The sequence below is a fragment of the Mustela nivalis genome (assembly GCF_964662115.1).
Source record: "Mustela nivalis genome assembly, chromosome: 11".
Classification (NCBI taxonomy): domain Eukaryota; kingdom Metazoa; phylum Chordata; class Mammalia; order Carnivora; family Mustelidae; genus Mustela; species Mustela nivalis.
In genome coordinates this window covers 106,582,708-106,600,192 of record NC_139030.1, presented here as the reverse complement: position 1 = coordinate 106,600,192, position 17,485 = coordinate 106,582,708, and the positions used below count along the sequence as shown (strand labels likewise).

General features: G+C 38.4%; 1 protein-coding gene across 2 annotated transcripts in view; it reads right to left on the bottom strand.

Moving 5' to 3' along the window:
• LOC309843543 (uncharacterized protein) overlaps window positions 1-17,485 on the bottom strand; it is a 367,442-nt gene that overhangs the window by 288,573 nt on the left and 61,384 nt on the right. For both annotated transcript variants that reach the window (XM_082689073.1, XM_082689074.1), the window contains exon 2: window positions 14,998-15,109. In XM_082689073.1, the coding sequence (XP_082545199.1) occupies window positions 14,998-15,084 (87 nt within the window). In that variant the 5' untranslated portion in view covers window positions 15,085-15,109. The remainder of the gene's footprint in view (window positions 1-14,997; window positions 15,110-17,485) is intronic.

The window sequence follows — 17,485 nt, the reverse complement described above, 5'->3', positions numbered from 1 at the left end:
ACAACATAATCTTACATGAAGAAAATCCTAAAGAGTTCACATACACAGAACTATTCAATAAATTCAGTAAAGATGCAAAGTATAAAATTGTATACAAAAATTAGTTGCATTTCTACACACGAACAGCAGTTTATCTAAAAAGGAAATAAAGAAAACAATACCATTTATGTCTGCACCAAAAAGGATAAAATACTTAAGAATAAATTTACTGAATAAGGCTAAATAGTTGTACATTGAAAACTGAAACAAAGAAGCCAAACAGAAAGACAAATCATGTTCATGACTGAAAGACTTAATACTGTTAGAATGTCCATACTACCCAAAGTGATCTACAGATTCACTGCAGTCTCTGTCAAAATTTCAATGGCATTTTTTACACAAATAGGAAAGGGAATCCTAAATTCAGAACCATAAAGAGCTCTACGTAGTCAAAATTACCTTGAAAAAGAAGAACAAAGCTGAAGGGCTCACACTTCTTGATCTTAAAACTTAACTATAAAACTATAGTAATCAAAACGGTATGGTACTGGGATAATGACAGACATCAAAACCAACAGAACAGAATAGAAAGCCCACAAATAAACTCATACATACAGTCATCTGATCCTTGGTAAGAGTCCCAAAACACCCAATGGGTAAAGGATATGTATTCAACAAATCATGTTGGGAAAACTGGATATCCACATGCAAAAGAAGCCATTATTGGAGACTGACCTTACATCATACACAAAAATCAATTCAAATGGATTAAAGATTTAAATGTAAGACCTAAAACTGTAGAACTCCTAGGGAAAAAAACAAACATAGCAGAAATGCTTAATGACACTGCTCTTGGCAATGACTTTTTGGATATAACACCAAAAGCACAGGCAACAAAAGCAAAAGTAAACAAATGTGACTACACAAAGCTAAAAAGCTTCTGCACAGCAAACAGCTAACAGAGTAAAACTTAAAGAATGGGTGAAAACATTTGTTCATCATGTATCTGATAAGGGGGTTATATCCAAAATGTACAAAGAACTCTTACAACTGAATTATAAAGAATAATGATGACAATAACCTGATTTAAAAAGACTTAAATGACTTAAAAGACATTTTTCCAAAGAAGACATACAAATAGCCAACAGGTACATAAAAAGATGGTAATCACCAGGGTGAGATAGTCACTCTCACCTGTTAGGATGACCATTTTCAGAAAACAAAAGATAACAAGTGCTATCAAGGATGCTGAAATACTGAAACCCTTGTACATTGTTGGCGGGAATGTAAAATGGTGCAGCTGCTATGGAAAATAATATGGAGGTTCCTCAAAAAATTAAAATTAGAATTACCATAGGACCCAGAAACCCCACTTGTAGGTATTTATTCAAAATAAATTAAAATCAGAATCTCAGAGATACATGCACTCTCATGTTCACGGCTCCATTATTCACAATAGTCAAGATGCAGGAACAATCTAGAGGTCATTAATGAAAGAATATTTGGGGTTTTTTAAAAGATTTTATTTATTTATTTGACAGACAGAGATCACAGGTAGACAGAAAGGCAGGCAGAGAGAGAGAGCGAAGCAGGCTTCCTGCTGAGCAGAGAGCCCGATGTGGGGCTCCATCCCAGGACCCTGAGACCATGACCTAAGCCAAAGGCAGAGGCTTATTAACCCACTGAGCCACACAGGCACCCCATGGATGAATGTTTATTTTAATGTGACATATACATACAATGGACTATTATTTAGCCTTTATAAAAAATGAAATCCTGCAACATGTGACAACATGGATGAAGCTAGAAGACATTATGCTAAGTAAAATAAGACAGTCATAAATGGACAAGTAATTGTATGATTCCACTTACTTGAAGTACCTAAAATAGCCAATTTCATAGAAGCAGAGATTAGAATGGTTAACTTCTAGGATCTGAGGGGAAGAGGAAATTGGGAGTTGTTATTCAACGGGTATACAGTAACAGGTACATGAGATAAGTAAGTTTGAGAGACCTGCTATACAACATTATGACTGTAGTCAATAACACTGTACTGTACACTTAAACATCTGTTAAAAGGGTAGATCTCATGTTAAATGTTCTCATAATTTTTTTAAAAGATTTTATTTATTTGACAGACAGAGATCACAAGTAGATGGAGAGGCAGGCAGAGAGAGAGAGAGAGAGAGAGAGAGAAGCAGGCTCCCTGCTGAGCAGAGAGGCAGATGCGGGACTCGATTCCAGGACCCTGAGATCATGACCTGAGCCGAAGGCAGCGGCTTAACCCACTGAGCCACCCAGGTGCCCCATGTTCTCATAATTTTTTAATTCACAATTTTTAAATTGTTGCCTATAGCCTTCAGTTACATGCACATACCCCCTCCCTTTATTTTCATATAGTGCCTAATTCTAATATTAATGCATGTAATAATTAATTGCATAATTAAAGCAATAATTAATTGATTAAATACTACTTTGTACTAGATTGCTGCAGACAATGAAATACAACCTAACAAGGCAGATTAAATTTAAATTCTTCCTATATAGAAATGGAGTTTCCCTATTTCTAGCATTATTTTATATCTCAATAAATCTAATCTCTTCTAAACATTTTCAGACTCCTTATTAAGTTACTTCTGACTTATATAATTTACTAGAAAATTCATTAAAGCATTCATTAGTTTTTCACCAATCTATAAACCTTATCACTGCAATTTTTATTAGCTAAGATATAATTAACTAAGTTTGACTTTTTAATTTTAGGAACAAGTCATTTACTTACACTATCAACAGTTTTATAATAATTGCTTTTTTACTCTATCAGATTTCTTTCCCCATCAGGTCCAGTAATTAGAATTCCACACTTAATATCTCATCATCATAGTGACATACATATCTGTCTTTTTTACTACCAATCTTTAAATACTGAATAGTTTGTGATCTTACCTCTCTATTTGAAAGAAATCAATAGCAATATTTTGCATAAAACTGCAGTATTAAATATATTACAGATATATCCATTAATGGAAAATTTTGATTCTTCTTTCTGGACATTTATACCATATATACTTCTGACTACCAACTTTTTCATGTAGTGAGTTATAAATTAAAAGTTAGTGATTCTGGACAGGTAGAAACAATGACTAAACAATGTCATCTCTCTTGAAATATGTATGAATTCACTAAATAGTGTGAATGTTAAACCTGCCGGCAGGTTCTTCCCAAAATTCTGTTCCTTTTAAAAGTTAGAGACCAAAATTTAACGACAATAACCAATACGGTCTTAAATAAAATTCTGGAATTGTTTTAAACAATCCATGAACATTCTCCCACAAAAATACAACACAAATTCTTAAAAGAAGTAAAGAAAATGAAGTCAGGGGAGGTTTGCTCCAGCTAACAATTCAGTCAGCTGAGTAATTCCATCAATTTATGTTTGACCTAAAATATTACCCAAAATATTTCCCTTTCTGAGATTTAAAAATTCTGAAATTAAGAATTTAAATGGCCATTATTCACATTGTTTTTATTTTTTTTCTTTTGCTTACAACATTATACTCAGTATTCGCAGACACTGCCTTTATATGAAACACCCAGTGTGACTTTAACGATTAGTTTTTTCAAAATAAAATCTTTATATGAAATATACTTAATTAAATAAAGAAAAACTCATGTGACGTTAAGATAAACTGCTTCCCGACAAGCTAGATGCTACATGAATATTAAAATGTGTGTTTACTGGAAAAGAAAGAGGCAGCATTTACAAAATAGTTCCGAAGAGTCTTCTTTTCACAATGACAAAAAGCATGAATTAATGTGCTATGTGTCTTAGTGCCAACAGAAAAACTCTGTGATGTATTTCATTCAATACTTTTCAGTCTTCCAATTTAGAATACACATACAGTATTACTGTACTCAAAGATTAGAAGCCATACTGGAAAGTCAAAGGTAAGCATGTGATCTAGCGTATAACAACAAAAATATTATACAGATAAGTATTTTTCAGCCAAAGTCACTGAAACTCAAAATTATAAGGAAAAAATGAGAAAGTTAAGAGAACTGATGTAAGAAATTCTTTATCTCATATAATGGATGTGAATAAAAATAGATCTTTGAAAAAGAAAATTCTTGACATTTCCAAACCTTCAAGTTGAGAGAAGGCAGAGATTTTTCAAGCTTGTTGCTTTTTTTCTTTTTTTCCTAAAGAATCATCTAGAATTTTAAAGCAGCCTTGGAAGTGGGGATTTTTTAAAACTAAATATTGTATACTAGAAAGTGAGTGAAAATTAGCATGTGAATGGCTCATATCTAAATATATCTTGTCAATCAGAAAACATGAATTCAGTACCAACAAAAGGCAAAGTATAAAAATGTGTAAGACACATTTACAAGAGCTTACAATGCATTGACAAAATACATAGATATACACACACATATTTATATACTAACTATAAAAATAAGGCAAAATGAATGTGTTATAGAGTGAATATTTGTGCCTCCCCAAAATTCCTATGTTAAGGCCCTAACCCCCTGGGTGCCTATATTTGGAGACGGGACCTTTAAGAAAGTAATTAAGTTTAAATGAGGTCCCAAGGGTGGGGCCTGGATTAGACAGCACTAGTGTTTTTATGAGATAGCAGAGAACTCTCTGTCGCTGTGTGTGTGCACAGAGGAAAGCCAGCATGAGGACGCAGAGAGAAGGCAGACATCTGCAAGACAGGAAGAGGGTTCTCACTGGGAACCAAATCCCGCCAAACCTTCATCTGGGATGTCAAGACTCCAGAATCGTGAGAAAATAAATTTCTGTTTTTTAAGCCATGCAGTCTGTGGTATTTTTTGTGGCAGACCAAGTAGAATAATACAAAACGAATGCCAAAAGGGTAGCAAAGACAATTTGTGCTGAGCAAGGATATGCAGAATGAGCAAGACCAGGGCCAGCATGAGGAAGAAAAATCTAAGGAAGAGGGAACCTGTCTGTGCAGTGACTTGAGTATGGGAGACCATGTTAGTGGCAGAGTGAGTGCAGATTATGAAGGTGAAAACTGTATGTTCAGGAGACCATAAGTACCCACCAGCCCCCAGTAGAGGTTGAAAGTTCAAGTGCAGAAAGAGAAATAAGCAAGCAGTTCCTTTTCTATCTCATCAGATTCTCCACCAGAAAACTTCAATCAGCTCAGGAGACATTCGTGGGAAAACAAGAAGAGTATCTCTTTAATACGTGTGTGTACACAGGATGTCACTGCATCTTAAGTACTGGAAAGTGCCTAGAGTTTCTTACCCTAATCGAGGGGCCTTACTGTCCCTAGACGAAAAGGGCAAGGCAGACCCTGCAAAGAGAGAAAAGATCTTTCCTCACAATGGGATAGGCTACATTGCCCAAAAACAAACAAACGAGTAAATACTTAGGTTTCTCTTGAAGAGAAGTATTGATTTAGCTGGATCAAGCCAAGGACACGAGTAGTGCCACAGGAAGAGTGGGCAGGAAGTGGAGAATTCATTTCCCCCTTCCTCATTAAACAGAGTACACTTCTTGCCAGGAGCCTGTGAGACAGCATAGAAATGAATATCAACTTTCCTCTGGTTTAAGGCTAGGGCCTTACTTAAAATTGAGCTTGGAAAGAAATCCAGAATCACATCTACTCTTGTGGAAAGGCAGGAGGGGTCCCAAGAGAAAGATCCGTGCAGAGTCACTTGAAGAACTAGTGTGAAAGTAATGTATCCAAGTGAGGTAGAACTCTATCGTCATTTCCTTGTGAGAATTTCCTAACTCTGCATATAAAAGCTTCGCCTACAATATTAATCTGCAGAAGAAGCTGGATGGCCAAGGTAATGTGGGAGATGGTCATTCCACCGACTTTATTTGGGGCTCCAGCAGAGAAGAGGCTCTTTGGCATGTCTGGTCACTGGCTTGAACCACAGAGTCAGTGAAAGGGCAATTTGCAAAAAGAAGGCAGGAAGAGCAAACTTTTAATTGCTACCAAGGTTTGAGGTTAGGGAACCGGGGCAGAGGAGCAAAAGCATCTCTGTTACAGGAAGTCAGGCAGTTTCAAAACCAACATTACAGCTTTTTAGCAAAAATAAATAAGCACTGCACCGAACTGAAATGCTACGTTAATAGACGCTCACAGTTCTACAAAGGCATGATTAATCTTTGTACATTTCTCCAATCGAAGCAACACGTCTTTTTCTTACATTCCCCCTTTGTTCTTCTTCCAGATACAGTAGCTAACTAGAAGAGTGTCAGCTCTAATTGGATGATGGTTTGAAGGCTTCACATCACCCGGAGGTTAAGTAATGTAGCACAGAGCCTGTGTTATTCAAAGGGAATGTTTTAATACACTGGGAGAAATGTGGAGACACAGCAGCTGTGTGAACTCTGGCAGACACGCTGCCCTGAAGAAGCCCTGTATTGTCTCTAATACCTTAAGTTCAGCAGTTTTAATTCCCACCGCTGTGTGATGTTTGACAGTTCATTCATTTAGAGAGCTTCAGGGATGCACAGGTGACTCAAGTTCAGATAGCTATTTTAAGGATATGTCGCTTCTGTTTATTTTTTAATGCTAAGGAGAACACACTGAGTGAGTCAGAGGAAGACCTTTTGCACACAAAAGAAACGGTTCTTTCAAAAAGGAGAATGTTTTGACATTTAGAGACTAAGCACTTCTTTGGGGGATAGACTTCCTTAACTCTGAGACACTGATTGGTAGCAAAGTTAAACAGAGCCCAACCACACAGCACCCTCTCTGAATGTTGGCTTTTAAAATACCCCTGGCTGTAGAACAGGGATCTAGGCTATGTAAAGCTTTCTATATTAGTAATTGCAGAGCCATCAATCATGCCTCCCCATCCAGTCTGCAAAGGATATATATGAACGTCATCTTGATCTGAATTAGATACATTGCCAAAAATTGCAGTTAATGGAGCAATGGTTGAGACTAGGCTCTTCACACGAGACAAAAATACACAGGAAACAGGTCTTTGCAACACTACCTACAGTATTTTCCCGTAGCAACCACAGTGGGGGTACAGGTCAGCTGTCAGGGATTCTGGGGTACATAGGGACTCATTAAGGAGGTGAACAGAAGACGAAGGGATGAGCCAGACCACAGGTAGGTGGGGAGGACATAAACCTAGAAAAACTGAGAAGGTCAAAGCAGCAAGGGCAACAAACAAGGTCTGATAGCAAATCATAATGTACGCCACAGCTACATTCTTAAGAAACATATGTCTATCAAAAGTAGCTCATGGGGACACCTGGGTGGCTCAGTTGGTTAAGCAGCTGCCTTCGGCTCAGGTCATGATCCCAGCGTCCTGGGATCGAGTCCCACATTGGGCTCCTTGCTCCGCAGGGAGCCTGCTTCTCCCTCTGACTCTTCCTTCCACTCTGTCTGCCTGTGCTCGCTCTCACTCGCTCTCTCTCTGACAAATAAATAAATAAAATCTTTAAAAAAAAAAAAAGTAGTTCATGGGATTTTTTTGGAAGTTAATACAGCATTTCTATTAAAAAAAAAAACAACCGATGTACTTACTAGTGTAAAAAGAACATTACCAAGAATAAATTAGCAACCCTTAAAATATTATTTCTTATGCTCTAAACCAACATGTTCATACTTCAATGGAAAATGACTCATTTTGTCACATTAAATAGCATAAGTCAAAGTAAAAAATCTGTATGGAAATTATATTGAGCTTCCCAGTATATGAAGATGAACCAGGTTACATTGAAATATAAAAATATCAACTTCCCCACAAAACCAATTCTTGAAGTCTAAACAATTCATTGCTCAGATATAAAAGGTTTTTTTTTTTAAATAAGTAGCCCAACATAATTTTTCTTCCTCTCTCATTCCTATATCCCACTTTCTCTGTATTTCAATCTGCCTCAGTGTAGTTACTATATCCAAATAAAAATTCCACCCTGCCAAGTCTTTTTTTGTAATCCGTATTTCTTTGTTCTGTCCTTCAATTTCTCTTCCTACAACCTGACCCAAACCTTTTCAAGTTGCCAGCATTTCCCACTACTCGACCGTTTTAGTGGAGGCTGGGAAGTTAAGGGAGGATAGGAGAGAAATGTTTCTGATTCTCCAGGAAACAAGTTTGTCCATGTCCTGCCCTGCATTCCCTCCAACCTCACTTTCTTGAGAACCACAGCTCTGTTTTACACATGCAACACTATTCATCATCTTTCTCAAGTGCCATGTTGATTATATTGTGCCTCTTTTTGGAAGCTTGCAGTCATTTTCAGTTGTCATGTTAGTCAAATTGAAATGGGTAATCTTTTAGATTTTTGAAGAATAATTGCTCAAATGTACAATACCTAGTTATTTCAGGAAGATTTTAGACAGGCCTTATTAGCACTTCTTTCATCTGAGGATATTTTTATTTTCCCTGGCATATTATATGCAACATCACTGAAGGCTTAGGCATTTAACTCAATTAAGACATAAACGTTAGATGCTTCCTTTTTTTTTTTTTTTTTTAACCCAAGATGCTGTAATGGAAATGTTCACTGTTCTTAATATCGAAGACATTCACAGGAACCTGGAGATATGAATGATTAAGTTTTTAAAATATTCAAATTAGTGCTGCATTCAATTATAAGCTGTCATTTCCAATAGTCATTTGTTCTGACATCTCTACATTAGCAAACTGTATTTCTGGGGAAAAAAAAAAAAACTAGTGTCTAGGGACATCATTTTGTCACTATCCATGTAAAATATTAAGAAAAAATTCTGCGCAAGATTGTGTTTGTATTATCATCAACCCAATTTGTTCAATGATTTTCAGAGAGCAAAAACAGTATTTTTTAACATGCAGTACTCATTTTTAGAAATAAATTTTACATTGTAAGCATAATTTGTTGCTATATTTTTTCTAAATTTAAAATAACCATTAATCAAGTATGAAAAATTATTATATTCATATAATAATATGAATATATTATCATATACTAATATATTATTATATTATATAGCATATATTTTATATATATATATATATAAAATACATATATGCTCCCTTGGTAAGAGCATAGGAAAAAATGAAACCAAGTTCATGAGAATAGCCTTGAATTGTCCTCATCAAAGTGGTATTTCTACAACACAATCTACAATTGTTTCTATTTGTAACTTGTTCCAGTTATTTATTGCTAAATAACAAACCACTCTAAATTTAGGATTTAAAAAAATAAACATCATTTGTTTTGCTCATAAGTATGAAATGTGAGCAGAGTCACTGACAGCGTCTTATCCCTGCCTCCCGGGCCATGGGCTGGGGAAGGACAGGAAGCCGAGGACGCGCCGGGGCGGAGGAAGCATCGGAGCGCTCGCTGGTCGCTCGTCCGGCGCGGAGGTCAGCTGCGCGAAGGCCGGGGTCGGAGCCGTGGCCGAGCGCCGGACACCTGCGCCCAGTCCTGCATGCGGCCCTTGGGCCTCCTCACAGCATAATGGCTGCCATCTGAGAGGGAATGTCTTTTTTTTTTTTAAGATTGTGTGTATTTATTTGACAGGGGGAGACAGAAGAGAGGGAGCACATGCAGGAGGAGTGGGAGAGAGAAGCAGCAGGCTTCCCGCTGAGCAGGGAGCCTGACCTGGGGCTTGATCTCAGGACCCCGGGATCATGACCTGAACTGAAGGCAGATGCTTAATGACTGAACCACCCAGGCGCCCCTGAGAGTGAATGTCTTAAGAGGACAATGGGAACACATGTGACATTTTTATGACACACACACCCCCACCCCCGAAGTCACGCAGCGTCACTCAATTGCACTGTATCCGTTAAGGCAGTTACAAAGGTTTTCCCAGTTCCAAGGGAGGAAATACGAATCCTACCAACTGCCGGAAGACTCATCAGCCTCACCGTGTAGAAACTGCATGTGAGATGGGATATACTGCGAAGACCATCTCTGGAAAGTACTATCTACTGTAAGACTATTCAAATATGGGTAATTTCAGAAGATGTGGCTCTCCTACAATATATGTTTCATAAAATACTCCTGCAAAAGCTTCCCTTGCCAAATACTTTTTCTGCAGCAGGGGGGCTTTTTATGAATTTGATTTTGGGTACAGTATGAGAAGCTTCCAGGCTGAATATTACTCCCCCCCCCCCAAAAAAAAAAAAAAACTCCTTCTGATGAGAAGCACACTCATCAAACTATCTTGCTTCACTCCTTCAAGAGGTTATTAGGGTTGGGGTTAGGCTACCTTATTATCACTCTTTGTGGAATACATAATTAACTACTTTGATTCATCCAGAGAAATTCCTTATGTACCTACAATAAGAAGCAAATATCCCTGGCTGGCCTAACCCTTTACCTTCAAGCCAGTCAGTCAGCTCCTTTGTTTCAACACGTAATAATTCTGAACCTTGACATCTTTGCTCTGTTCCCAGTCTTAATCACCAGTGTTGACCCATTTCACATCCTGTTTCATGACCTTATCCTTAGCCCAGACTTCCTGCTTCAGCTTCTTGACTAGAGACTCACACTTAATGCCTTTAAATCTGATGATGCATAGGACAGGTTTACGGGTCATTTCCTTGCATATGATTCCCATTTTTCCTCAGGCTGTATCTCCTTCCACTTCTCCAGACAACAGTCTGCTGTCACTGCTGGTACCGTACAGCCCAAACTCTGCAGCCCTACCTGAGCATGAGCCTGTGAAGCCACCATTTCTGGCGACTGATAAAGCTGGAAGAACGGTGCCCCAACCATGCAGAACACAAGTGGGAATTACTCAGATGTTCACTTCCAATTCAGTTAGCATCTAGCATATGTGTAAGCAAGTAAATATAATACAAAACAGAACACAATAAAATGAATGCTATAAGAAAAATATAAACTCTTTAACAATATTATTTGGGAATTCAGATAAATAAACAACTGCTTTATTTTCCTAGGAAATCATTTGATGCTGACAAATAATTACATATAATAACACAGTTACTAGTTTACTTTGGTTAGTCGGCTATCCCTAAAGAAGACAGAAGCACCTGTTGGTGGGCACCATAGAAGAACAGTGTCCCTGGACTGGACCTGTCTTAACAATGAACAACAGCCCCCACAATACCCATGCTAGATCTCTCTGTTGGCGGCGGTATGGTGCCAGAAAGATCCCAATATGTTACCACAAAAGTTCATCACTGACAGCGCTATTGGAGCAGAAGAACCAAGTGGTGTTGGTGCTTGGAGATGTACCACATACCCATGAGAATCCTTCTGATCTCATTTATACTTAAATACTTGATGACACACAGTTCTGGCAGTGTTTGGCAGTTACTGCCTATGCTGTCGTGTCCTATATAAAAATTCTCACTTGTTTATTTTGGATATTATTTAAATTTCCTCTATGTGTTTCTTACCCACATTCTAAATGTTGTCTTTGATCTTTTCTCTTTATTCGACTAGTCTGACTCACTGAAATTCCAAGATATATTTTGGCACAAGACAAAAGAAACTGGATAGATTAAATATTTTTCTGATTCTCTTTTAAACTTTGGAGTAAACATAAGTTAAAAGTTATTATCAATGCCATGTGACTTAATGAATGGTGCTGTATGTGTTTTTATGCATACTTCAGAAGACTATTTGCTGCTAATATCCTTTGGATATATACGTGAACCTTAGCACAACTTTAGGCCAAGATCATTTTTTTTAATATTTTTATTTATTTATTTGACAGACAGAGATCACAAGTAGGCAGAGAGGCAGGCAGAGAGAGAGGAAGAAGCAGACTCCCTGCGGAGCAGAGAGCCCGATGCGGGGCTCGATCCCAGGATCCTGGGATCATGACCTGAGCCAAAGGCAGAGGCTTTAACCCACTGAGCCACCCAGGTGTCCCAGGCCAAGATCATTTTTATGCTTTATTTTTAATTGCTGGAGAAAACCTTGAGCATTCTAAGAAAGGAAGGAAGGAAAGAAAGAAGGAGATAAGGAAGGAAGGAAGGAAGGAAAAGAAAGAAAGGCAAGCAAAATGAACTGCTCTTTACAGAAGCTAACCCTCTGAATGTGGATGACTAATGCTTGAGAAATGAGTAAGCACTACATAAAACTGTGAGTGTTCAGTGGGAGTTTAGTGGGGTGTGTAATTTCTTCATTGCATGTGGACTATTTTGTAATCAAAGTATAATTTTATTTCGTTGTCTTATATAACACAACATAAGATATTGGGATATTGAAAATGTAGATAAATTTTAATAAATCAAAATCAGCACAGGAAAGAATTCTGAATAACGAAGTCATTCCTGGGCCCCTAAACGGCGGCCTACACAAACAGCGCTCCGGTGGTCTGACTGCTGCCTGTCAGCTCTGATCTACTCTGGCCCTGCGGCCGTCATACTAAATCGCTCATGAAGAAGTATCCGAGTGCGAACTCTGCCCTCGGGCCTGAGAATGTGAAGTCAAGCACCTTTTCTTGTCATTCTTCTCCTGACTGTCTCAGGAGGCAGACTGGAGGCCTTCTGTCAGCAAACTGGGCTCCAGCCTGAGCTGGTCCACAGTTCTGGAGGCCCCCACCCACTTCACAGTGGGAACAATCAGTTGAGCCTCTCTAGAGCCAGTCTTGATATGAAAGTTACTAATAATCCCCTTGTAGCATTCCAGTCGCCTTTTGGAACTTCAACAATCACTTAAGTTTTTTCTTGATAAGAGGGTCCTTGGAATACCCACCTTCTGGGACTCTAGGAACCAGATAATCTCTTAAAATAATCTCTTAAATAATAATCAAACCAAATAATCTCTTAAAATAGGAAATTCTTCAGTCACAGGCTCTCTCATCGAGTGGCTGCTAGCTCTAGATGTATCTTGTATCTACAGAGATGTAAAAGAGGCTGCTGCAACTTGATTATGTACAGCAGGATACATTCAGATGTCAATGCTGTATTTGAAATCCAAGTGTATGCTTAGTTTTAAACCTGATATTTTTTTAAAAATGATGGTTTCCTTTTACTAAAGCATCCTGGACTCTAAAGCAATTTGAAGGTTAAGATACAGACCACATCCTTCACTGTGGTCACCCAGAGAGCCTGGCACCTAAATGCCCAGTCACTCCTAACGAGTCAAGATTACATCCAGCCACATCTGCGAAAAAACACATACTCACCTGGTTATTTTCCCCCTAACCAAACAAGTTCAGACCAGTATTTCTAAGGATCCACACAGGTTCTCAGAACATTCTCATTTGGCCAGTCCTTCTTCAGCATGTACCAAACATTGACTGGAGTGTCAGCTGTAACCATCAACCAACTCCCTTTTTGACCTGGGCTTATCCCCCTTCTTCTATTATATTTTCATACTGTAAGTGTACATCTGAAGGTAAAGAAGCCACCCGTGGAGGGAACTGAACCTGAAAATCTAGAACCAGAGCACATCCCTATTCTGAGTAACACTAGCATGCACCATCTGCCTAGCGTGGGTAAAACAGAAAGCAATACACACATGGTTTCTGCCCTCATACAGCTGACCATCTAACATGGAAGACAGACAGAGTAACGACAAAGGAAGGAAGGAAGTTAAGACAAGTAAACAGTGTAAAAATGTTAAGAAGCAACAGGGCTTGAGGTGCTCTCAGTGAGTCATGTGGGCAGTGACCGTGTCTGAAATGTAAGAAGTGCCGCAGAAAGCTCTCAGTCCCATTGAGCTCACCTCCCCCTAGCCATGGTGCCAGGAATTCCCAAATTAACCCTTTTGCTCAATCAATCAAATTATCCAGCAGGTGACAGAAAGTCAATAAATACTTACTGAATAAAAGTCATAACAAGAACTCTTTAGCTCCAGCCTTTCACCAGACTGGGTCCCAAGGACATAACCTGAGGGATTTGGGAATTTGTTCTAGAACACTAGCCAAGCACCAGGTTCTGAGAGGAGAGGGATAGAGGCATGCTCACAATTTGCTCACTGCCGCCTCAGCTGAAGACACTAATTTATCCTGATTTCCTAAGATGGACTGTGAAAATTCAATGTGAATGACTAACCAACCTCTAACATGTCTATTTTCATAGAAGAAAAACTAACAGCTACAGGATAAAAACCTACAATATCAAACTCTGGCAACCACATTCAGTACTGACCTACTTACACAATTGGCCCTCTTAAAAGAGAAAAATTAAAACAGATGTGCCTTGATAATCTATTTCTTTTCAATGAAATAGATTTAGCAACTGAATTTCAACTGCAGTGCTAAGGGAGACTCATTACAGTGATTTTCCAATCTAGTTTAAACTCTTCTGTGGTAATTTTGGATACAGTTAGAGATTAATTTTATGGAGAAGGGTCTTAGAAAGCTAAGGTTCAAAGTTCTGAGCCATTTACGAGCCAGTTAGCAGAACTTTGTGAACTGCAGTCATAGTTCTTATTAGTTCTTGGTTCTAAAGGGACCATTCAGTCACTCATTGAATGAATATCTGAGGGTCTGAACGTGTTAATGAAAATAGATGGCTGGACAAAAAACCCAAACCAACAAATGAAACAAAACTATCACTCCTTGAAAATCTTAAATCAATGGGCCTTGATTTCATAAAACATAAATTACGTACCTATTGTTCATCGGGTCCTATGCTATTACATACACTGGCAAAGAGTCAACTGCAAGACAATGTGATAAACCTTTTCATAGGGATATGCACTTCATGCTACCGGAAAATGAAGGGAGAAGCAGACAAGTGTGTCATGATAACAACAGTAGAGTGACTATTGTTGTGATGTAGCTTATTTCAGGGGGGGCAGTGTATGTATTTAGTCTTGTGGCAAGTTCTTACTGCACTTTCGTCACCATACTAAATATATTTCAAGATTTTCATTTGATGCTCATAAGCCTAGGAGGTGAGCAACGGTTTTTCCCAATTCGACCTTGTATGAGGGAAGGAAGGAGTGGGCAGAGGAGGCAGGGCGGGATATTAAATCTGGCTGGGTGGGAAGCGCAGGGCGACACACAGACTTAGAGCACACGAAGGCAACAAGGAATTACTGAAGAGTTTGTATGCACAGTAGTAACGTGATCTTTCCTGCTATAAAGACCCCTTTACCTTTACATTATGGAGGCGATGTGTCCTCGGGAGCTTTCTGCAGAGCAGCTTTGCTGGGTCACAGACATGAGGCACAGGTAGCATCATCCACAACTGTTATGGAATAAGTCATCTGAGGGAACAGAGGGAGCTCTGGTCAGGATAACTTTACCAAGGCAAGTTAGCATAGCAAGCCATCAGGCCAAGAGCTCTAGCAGTGCAGCTTCAAGTCCTGGCTTATTCATTCAATAGCCTTCTTTTTCTGCTGATCGTACGTGGTAGAGATGTGAGAAGCAATCACAGGGTAATTACCCATCCCAGCTGCAGATTAGAATTAGAGCAACTTTTAAAAAATACCCACTTTGAGTCCTCATCTTAGAAAAATTCACTTAGAATAGGTCTGGATGAGGCCCAGGTATTGCTTATTTTTAAAAAGGTCTCCAAGTAATTCCAATACATAGCTGTATGAATTCCTTCTACAAGCCAGAAGTCTGAGGAAATGCATAAACTGCGGATTGCTGTGTGATGAATTTCAAATCTTGCCAGGGTAAAGGTCCTCTTTAGGCCTTCAGGGTTTTGAATACAACCCATCGCTCTGTATCCGAAACAAATGACCTGTCTGCTTGTCTCAGCATACCTGTCAGGACAGCGACAAAGGTGAAGAATAAGCAATTGGAAACTGTCCAGACATGCACTGAGTCCCGGGTACTCTCGCTGGCCCACTTCTTCCATTTTAAAGAACTGAGTTTTAAATGCAGTCCTTAAAGAATTGCGTATTTGCTCAAATATTTTACCTGCGGTTAACATATGTTATCTCCAAAAAAGCAACGATGACTGAATTATTTATAACATGGCCCACTTCTCCAGGAAACTGAGAACATAGAGTCTTTTCCCTATACCATGATTCTTTCATCATTCAAAGCAGATACTGGGTTAATACAGCTCAATATAATAATAACACTGACAGTCCAAAAGGCAAGTTATCAGAGAAAACAAATACAGAGATGATCTCACGTCTTTCTTATTGATCTGAGCTATTCTGGTCAACACCCACTACAACTCTATTTTTATTACAGGATTTGCGTGTTATGTTTCTGCTGTTTCAGCTCATCCTGAATCTGTTAAGGTGGAGTTAAATCTCTCTAAGGAAAAGTCGTGGCTGTAAAGCTTCAGGACAACATGTTTCTACAGTCTTGAGCTTATCTGCATCTGACAAATAAAAATCTTCTCTCGAACCGCTTTCTAGAAATGAGAGTGGGCTCTTCCATCCGCTATCAGGTGAATAAAGAATAATTAGTGGAAATGAAAGCAAATTTAGAATATAGAGATAAACAGAAATACATTACCCATCACCTCATCCCCTGATCACAGTTATTATTAAAGTTTTGGTGTTTTGCCTCTTAGCTTTCTTGTCTATACACCACATTCCCACCCACATAGATGGGATGAGACTATATATACAATTTTATATTCTGATCCTTTTACTCAATCGTATGTTGTAAATTATCGATTCATATTATGATGTAATACACTTATTTTAGAAGAGACCTGAGGTCATTTAAAAAATAATTTCAAGATAAAACATTTAAAGATACAAAGGAAGAGCCCATCTAGTAGAAGCAGATTCTCTCTGGCACCTGCCTGATAGCACTTGCACTATGAATTTAACATTTCTCCCAACTGAGGTAAAATGGGAAATTTGTGGGTATTGTTTGCTCATTTTACAGCAAAAGAAAGCATTCTTACTCATACAGAAAACAAGGGGCAGGCATTAATATACATAATATTTTCTACCTAAATTCAATTCAGAAATTTATTACATCTAGTGATATAACTGGGTAACCATGTCCTTTATCTTCTAAACTGAGGACTTTTGAGAATATATGGATGATTATTTGTTAAAAATTACTGGGACAACAGGACAGCAGAAGTAAAATGGGACTGTCCTAATTATTAATAGGAAAATGAAATATCACAAATAATTTTAATTATTCTTACCTATTAGCAATAATCATAATAAACCTCAGTGCAACATGATCATCTTGCTTAACTTGGTTATTTTTCTGTTAAGGGATGCATGTGTATAGCATAGCCATTATTAAAAGTACAAAGACTAAATTTTAGATTAAAATTCATCATAGTCACTACGTGTGAGGGTCAATATTAAACCATTTGTTGAACACTTAAAGTCACTGAGCTATGGACTTTACATGTTCAACAAATGGTTTCATTCATAGAAACTTACAATTTTAAAAGATGAACAGAAAGAATATCACTTTGTGGGGGGCAAGAGTACAAGTTGTACAGTCTGAAGTGAATAGCACATTGTTTAAGACTTTGTTTGTTTGACACAGAGAGAGCAGAAGAGCACAAACGGGGAGCACTGAGGGAGAGGGAAAGCAGGCAGGGAGCCTGATGTGGGGCTCGATCCCAGGACCCCAGGATCATGACCTGTGCCAAAGGCAGAGGCTTAACTAACTGAGCCAGCCAGATGCCCCTTAATACAGCA